General features: G+C 44.8%; 1 protein-coding gene across 1 annotated transcript; it reads left to right on the top strand.

The window, feature by feature from the left end:
- Positions 1 to 1,495: 1,495 nt before the first annotated feature.
- LOC149460378 (olfactory receptor 5P68-like) lies at positions 1,496 to 2,467 on the top strand. The gene has a single exon (XM_089679746.1). It carries the CDS (start codon positions 1,523 to 1,525, stop codon positions 2,465 to 2,467), a length of 945 nt encoding a protein of 314 aa, XP_089535872.1. The 5' UTR covers positions 1,496 to 1,522.
- Positions 2,468 to 8,306: the final 5,839 nt, after the last annotated feature.

Here is an 8,306-nt window from a genome sequence, read left to right as displayed (position 1 = left end):
ACAGCCAAAAGAGCTTTGGCTGTACTTCTTTAAGCAGAAGATGTTGGTGGTTGTACATGATGGGGCTTGGTTACTTAACAACCAATTGTTAGGATAGACAGGATAATGAGCACTTGAAGAGGTTATCAGTTGGGGGACTAATTGTATGTACAGTAAGTCCAGGAGCTGAGAAGGCACTTTTGGAATAAATGTGGACAGAGGTCAGATATATTTTTGGGTCATGAAACTCAAGATGAGTTGTGAGGTGTTTTGAAGACAAAACATGAGAAGAGATTATGAGTTGGAGGACTAATTGTAGGTCAGTGTAGAGTCTGGTAAGGCACTTTTATAAAATTGTGGATAGAGATCAAATATATTGTTGAGTTATGAATCTCAAGATGAGTTATGAAGTGTTTTGAAGACAAAACACTAAAATGTGACTTTAAAGAAGAGCAATGTGGAAAAAGGTGAAAGGTTTGTTAAATTAACAATCTATTCCAGCTACATCAAATCACAAAAGTGTTCAAAGACTTACAATTTGTTTTCTTTAGAAGCAGCAACAGCGAGAACAGGAGAGCCTGGCCCCTTCCAGCATGTTGTAGAGAAGGACTCTTGCTCTTTGGGAAAAGGCAGTGGTCTTTCTGCAGAGGTCCCACACTGTCACATACCTGACCTGAGGCTGCAATAGAGAGAGGGCTCCCCTTATGGCCCCTGGAGGTGGAAACAGGAGGTGCAGTGCCCAAAGAAGCACGGGTTGCTAGTGGTGTTGCTGCTTGGAAATGCCTGATGAGATGGAACCCGTGGGTGCTCCAGTTGCAGGATGAGTTTCTCCAGAGAACACATGGATCACGGAGGATGGGTAGAGTAGTCAGTAGCCAGAGCCAGGATCAATATGGAACAGCAGACAAGAGCAACGTCAGGATCAAGCCGGGGTCATACACAGAGTAGCAGCAGACAGAAGCAAGGTCAGGATCAAGCCAGGGTCATACACAGAGTAGCAGCAGACAGGAGCAAGGTCAGGATCAAGCCAGGGTCATACACAGAGTAGCAGCAGACAGGAGCAAGGTCAGGATCAAGCTGAGGTCATACACAGAGTAGCAGATGACAGGATCAAGGTCAGGAGCAAGCTGGGATCATACACAGAGCAGCAGACAAGAACAAGGTCAGGATCAAGCCGGGTCGGTAATGGGAAATCAGCAGTAAACTCAGGAACAGAAGGGGCTAACGATAATCCAGCAATCACTGAGCAGAACTGCAGTCCTTATAAAGGCCACTGAGTGTCAGCAATTAGTGCACCCTGCGTGTGCCGGTGCGTTTTTGTGCACAGGAATGCATGATTACGTGTCGCCCGCCTATGCGCATGCGCACTTCTTTGCGCGAATTGGCGTGGCCATATTGCGCATTTACACATTTGCCCGGCCTTCCTCGTCTTTTCTCTGACACACACACCTTGTTGGGCTTTTAAGAACTCGCCAGTCAGAAAAACAGATTGCTGTGACTAGTAAGTTACAACTTAATAACTGTCAGTCAATTCCTTTCACAGATGGCACATCAAAAAAATCAAACACTCAATGTGGAAGTCCTGATTGTTGGATTTGTGAGCCTCACTGACTACAGAATCCCTCTCTTCCTTCTCTTACTGATCATATACACATTGACTTGCATTGAGAACCTCCTGATTATATTTTTAGTATGTGTAAACCCTCGTCTCCATTGTCCCATGTACATCCTGATTGGAAATTTGTTCCTCTGTGAATTTCTCTATACAACGGATCTGGTGCCCCTGATATTGCACCACATTCTCTCAGGACGACCCACCATCTCCCATCTTGGCTGTTCTATCCAGTTAAGTGTATCTGGAGCCGTAACAATTGTTGAGACCTTGCTGCTCACTCTGATGTCATACGACCGATATTTGGCCATTTGTAAACCTCTCAGATACTCCGCTCTCATACACAATAGACTCTGCTTCTATTTAGTTATTGTGTCTTGGTTTATTTCACTTATATTCGCTACGGCTACATTTTACTTTGTAATAAATCTTGAATTTTGTGGTCCTCTGACCATCGATCATTTTTACTGTGACTTCACCCCTTACGTTTCCTTTGCATGCTCAGACATAACGCCTGTTGTTTTAATTGGCTTATCAGTCAGCATTACAGTAACTATTTTACCCTTTGTATTGATTGTTCTCTCCTACGTCTTTATTATATTCACAATCCTCAGGATACAGACATCGGAGGGAAGGAAGAAAGCCTTCTCTACCTGCAGCTCACACCTCCTTGTAGTGACTATATATTACACTGCTCTTTTTTGCCTATATGTGATGCCAAGGAGTGATCAATATCTCAATGTCTACAAAGGATTGTCCTTCATATACTTTTCCGTGACACCAATGATCAACCCCATCATTTACACTTTAAGGAATCAGGATATTCACAAAGCTCTGAAGGCCACGCTAAGTAAAATGAAAACTGTTTATTGTTAGGACACAACAAATAAATTTGTATGATATTGTACAAAATGTAATATATGGTTTTCATCTTCATCTAAAGTAACTTTCCAATTTTTATTTTACTTTTATTTTTATTCCTGGGCCCATGTGGTTGAACACACGCAGATACTAAAGAACAATGGGGATAACAACTCTCATCGTGTTGCAGCATGATAACAAGCATCTATAGCATTGTTCAGTGAAAGACCTAGCCTCAGTATTGAGCTAAAAGCAAATAGTTCCACTTATTCAAGTTGAGGAGCAGATGGGAACAATTGTGTATAGACCATACAATTGCAGCCCATAAGGGGAGAGTGTGAGAACACTAAGAACTGCAGGAGAGGTAAAAACGGAGACCTGGTGGTCTAAGATAGGTTGGAAAAGGGCGCATCAACCCACAAACATGATTGATAGTCCAGAGAGCATCAAAAGTCTCCCCAATAGAACCGAGTGTGATAGAATTTCTCTTCATGCTTACAAAGCATGGCGGTGAGGTCCTACATATGCATAGTGTTGTTAATTCTGGAGAACCATTGGCCATTGAAGGGTGGTAGTGTGTTTACAGAGCAGGAATGAAGGGAAAAGTTACAGGCATGACAGTATTGAAAGTCTACCCAATAGAACAAAGTGTGGTGGGATTTCTATTCATGTTTACAGAGCAAAGAGGTGATGTCCTACATATGTATAATGTTGTTCATTCTGGAGAACCATTGGCCCATTGAAGGGAGGTAGTCTGTTTCCATAGAGTAGGAATGCAGGCTCTTGCTGCATTGCGGAGGTGAATACGTACAATTTTTCTGATATTTCTTGGTAGAGAGAGGAGTAATGTGAAATAGGTAGGTATGTGGATCATCTCCCAGGTGACTGTCCATTAGATTATGGCAGATACTCCTCATGAAATTCAAAAAGCCACATTTACTGCAAAAGGACAAGTCCCAAACATGTGGAAGAGAGTTCCACTGTGTGATTTACATTTCCAGAAGTAGCACCCGGGTTTTTTACTCCCAAGAGGTGAGCTTATAGCGCACTTTCTGAATTTTGCTTATGGGGAGGCCACTTACTCTCCTAACCCCCCTTGTGGTATTAACCAACAACTATAGACATTTTTTTCCATGGAGAGATGGCTCCTTCTGGGACAGATATGGGGTGAAATATTCACTCACCCACTTTATAAGGTACACCTAGTGCCAAGAAAATACACTATATTGCCAAAAGTATTGGGACACCCCTCCAAATAATTGGATTCAGGTGTTCCAATCACCTCCATGGCCACAAGGTGTATAAAATCAAACACCTAGGCATGCAGACTGCTTCTACACACATTTGTGAAAAAATGGGTCACTCTCAGGAGCTCAGTGACTCCAAGCGTGGTCCTGTGATAGGTGGCCACCTGTGCAATAAGTTCACACATGCAATTTCCTTGCTACCAAATATTCCATGGTAAACTATTAGTGGTATTACAACAAAGTGGAAGCAACTGGGAACAACAGCAACTCAGCCACCAAGTGGTAGGCCACGTCACGTAAAATAAGAGTGGGGTCAGCGCATGCTGAATCGCACAGTGCGCAGAAGTCGCCAATTGTCTGCAGAGTCAATAGCTAAAGACCTCCAAACTTTGTGTGGCCTTCATATTAGCACAACAACAGTGCCTAAAGAGCTTCATTGAATGGGTTTCCATGGCCGAGCAGCTGCATCCAATCCTTACATCACCAAGTGCAACGCAAAGCATCGGATGCTGTGGTGTAAAGCACACTGCCACTGATCTCTAGAGCAGTGGAGACATGTTCTCTGGAGTGACAAATCATGCTTCTCTGTCTAGCAAACCAATGGACGTGTCTGGGTTTGGCAGTTGCTAGGAGAACGGTATTGCATTTATGCAATGATGCTTGAACCCAGGGTAAAAGTGTGTAATATTGTAGGGCTGCTCCACTCTACTTAAACCAGCTCTGCGAGATCAAGTCATAAATCCTCTTTACAAAGTACAACAAGTGACAGGAGGCAGCAGCATTTCTAACCTTCCAGTCTTATAAAACAGACAACTGGTCAAGAACAGTTAATGAATCTGTGAAGCTGCCAGCCTTAACCAGCAGTAAATATGTAATATTTACATTGACACCACTAAACTACTCGTACACTCCCTGATTATCTCACGCCTTAACTACTGCAACTCCCTTCTCACCTGCCTACCCCAGTGCAGGCTCTCCACGCTCCAGACCATCCTGAACTCAGCGGCCAGACTCAATCACCTCACCAACCGCTCCACCTCTGCCTCCCCCCTTCTGCCTATCCCTCCACTGGCTCCCGATTGCCCAACGCATCAAATTCAAACTACTAACCCTGACCTACAAAGCCATTCACAACACTGCCCCTGACTACCTCACCAACCTGATTCCCAAGTACCACCCAACCCGTACCCTTCACTTCTCACAGGACCTCCTTCTATCTTGCTCTCTGGTCTCCTCCTCCCACGCACGACTGCAAGACTTCTCCAGGTCCTCCCCCATCCTCTGGAATTCACTATTCCAATCCATCAGACTGTCGCCTTCCCTCCTCACCTTCAGGCGCTCCCTGAAAACTCACCTCTTCAGGGAAGCCTACCCCACCCTCACCTAACAGCCATTCTCCTTCATTCCTCCTACCACTCCATCCCCCACAGCCACTTCCTCCTGTAGCACTACCCCCTCCCTCCTATATTGTAAGCTCGAAAGAGTAGGGCCCTCTAACCCGTCGTGTGCTGTTGTTGTTGCTGTTCTGTTTCTTGTATTGTCCCCCCTATTGTACAGCGCTGAGCAAACCCTTTGGCACTATATAAACCCGATGTAATAATAATAATGTGTCCACCTATGTGTCACTGGTCACTTGTAATGCCGGTGATCTTATCAATGTGTTCAGGCAGCCTGCAGGTTAGATTAGGCAGTTATAAAGAAAAGAGTAACCTGAGACAAGATGGGGGGAGGCTTATATGTTTGTCTGCCTGAACACATTGATAAGATCAGCCGGCATTACCAGTGACCAGTGACACAGTTGTTTATAGTCGTACCTTCTTCTTGTAGCTCCTGGGCTTCAGGTTTTTTTTGTCTCCCTTTTTAGTGTCCCCATTCAGCCCTGCTCCAGCCACCAGCATCTTCCATATAAAGTCAAATGTGGCAGGCTGGAGAAGGGGGGGGGGGGGGCTACAGTGTTTGCTGATTGGCTAAGGATGGGTGGGAGGAGGAGCAACTCCCTGCAGTCAGTGCAGTGTGTTTGTCTTGTCCCTCCCCCATACTTAGATAAGCAGCACTATTGGCTGCTAAACTAAGCATACAAAAACCTGAAGCTGCCAGCTTGCCGGGCCCCTCTGTCAAAGTGACAGGGCCCGGGCCCTCTACAGTAGGCCCAGAGGTACCCCCTTATCGGTGGCCCTGCATATGAGTTACAGCTCTCTGACCTTACGGTGCTTGACAGAGGGGGAAGAACTTCCAATGATGCCAGGGACTCCTCCGGTTCCATATCTCCCCAGTGGTGGAGTAACAATGTGGGTTACTCACCCAGGAGAACATTTGTAACATAAATGTAAGAGTAGAATCATTTTATCAGTGTGATTTATGTGATCAGTAGAAATGTGTAACTGTAGATCTAGTTTAGTTCTGTGTTATTACAGATGTGTTCAGTATTCAGTCACCTAGATGCCAATAGAACATTGTCACCTATGTAGCCAGAGATTGCCACCTTCTTGAACCTAAAATAAGAATCCTAGTCATTTCGACAACAAGAGTCAGCAGGAGAGTAGGAGAAGGCTCCAAAAGGTCTGCCAGCTTTGAAATATACCAATAGATCAGAGGAATCTATTTCATATCTCATAAAAGCTAAAATATTAGTTGCAGAGAGATGGCAATACTTCCTTCTGATTGGACACATTTTAGGCTCCATCTACATGTAAAACTGTATTTGTAGCCTCTGTAGAATCCCGAAGAAACACATAAAATGGTTATATGGTGCCTGATTGTGAGAGCTGAACAATGATTGGTACTGTCATGATTAGACTGATGCGCTGGTGTTGGAAATCCTATCCCTTACCTAGTGATCCAAACTGTCCCTTGCCCATTCGAGATTGGGCACTTCAGTACCCAGAACATCCTGTGGGCTGGTACAGGAACTCCCCCCAGGGTTGAGTGGCCAAGGGCTAAAGTCCAGCCCATATCCATATTTCAATAAATTGAGGACCCTGAGATATGAACGGGATGATTCATACAGAGCCGGTTCCATCTGACTGACGAATCACAGACTTTCTTTGACTTGCTCAAGTAGCACAATAAATCTTGGTAAAAGTTTTATTTCTATATAAATACTATATAATAATAATAATAATAATAATAATAATAATTTCTGTTTTTATTTCCTTTTTATTTCATAGTGAACAGCCAATTGTGTGTCTTTTTGTATTTTCTGTAAATGTTTTTTCTTTGTACATGTTTTATGCTCCGCCCGCTTTCAGGATATTAAATCATAAAATGAATAAGTGACTTCTGTGTACTAAGCTCAGGCTCATATCTCCGAAGAGATTGTTGTATTGTAGTGTCTATGTGCTCAGTCCAAGTTCATTGCCGATCTGTATGCAATTGCACTGCGAGTTGGCAGATTGCATGCAGATTGTAAAGTAGCAGATCTGCCAGACAGAGATCTGTGTTTGTGTGGTGGCTCAGAAGACCAGTCTGTGGACAAACTGTAGGGTGGTGGCAAGCTACCGTTTGTTATGTGTTTTGTGTGGGGGGGTGTGGACAGTCGAAGAGTGATTACCATCGGGGTTATAGGATAGCTGGAGGAATCTTAGAAGGGTGTGCTAATTGCTAGACTGCTCCCCAACCCTTAGAGTGCACCACATTGTATATAAGATTCATATCTGCCTGTGTGTGGTCAGCCAGCTAGATTGGAGTGGAGTCTCCCTCTAGTGGTTACCAGAGGCAGTATGGGCTGTGAAAGGGTATCACAGCCAGTTTTATGTGCTCAAAGTCCTCCTCATTCCCTCTTTACCCCAGTCAGGGACAGACCATGCCTCGGTTAGCTAGCTTGTTGGCGTGCATTTTGTATCCATGACAACATTCCTCTTCATATAGGGCATTCAGCTCTCCACAGAAATCACCTCAGCCTTAGCAGATAACACATATGAAGGAGACTTTAACTTTTCTGTGACTTCTTCCTCAGATACCGAGCTCAGTGCACATAACTATGGCTCTGGATAGTCCTCAGCCCCTTGCTCAGGTTTCTCAGGTGATTGCTCTGCTGCAGATAATTGCCACAGGCATGTTACATGCCACTGTTTGATCGGATAGTTCACTTACTGGTGCAGCCTCAGGCGTCTCACTTGTCTTTTGAGTTTTGAGTTTCCATGGCTCAACTCCTGCCATGTCAGGGGAGCTAGACTCTGCCATCCTAAAGGAGTGGAACCTTCTGGAGCAGCATCATCAGACAAGGATGTTATCTGCGCTTACATCTCCTCCCACATGGAGCCTTCCACAGTGGCAGAGGACAAAACCATTTTTGGAGAAAAAGTGCAGTCATGTGTTGAGCACAATGATCTTCCCAGAATAGAAAGAGTAAGGATCACCCTTCTTGCTCTTGCCAGACTTTCTGGATGCCATAGCTTGCTGCCCCATGCGTCGCCATCAGGGGCGTATTGGCCGCAAGGCAAACAAGACATTTGCCTTGGGCGGCATTTTTCAGGGGCGGAGCCACTTTCCAGAAGAAGCAGGGCAGTGGGGTAGAAGGCCATAGATCCCATGGGGCTAAATCTGGTGCAGACAGCGGTGTCCTCGGGGTGCAGACAGGAGGATAGTGTCTTGCTCAGTTTATCATT

This window comes from Staurois parvus, unplaced genomic scaffold (genome assembly GCF_062004578.1).
Source record: "Staurois parvus isolate SC_StPar_1 unplaced genomic scaffold, SC_StPar_1.0 ptg000231l, whole genome shotgun sequence".
NCBI classification, from domain to species: Eukaryota; Metazoa; Chordata; class Amphibia; order Anura; family Ranidae; genus Staurois; species Staurois parvus.
The sequence above is the reverse complement of the archived record's forward strand: the minus strand, read 5'-3'. Positions and strand labels throughout refer to the sequence as shown.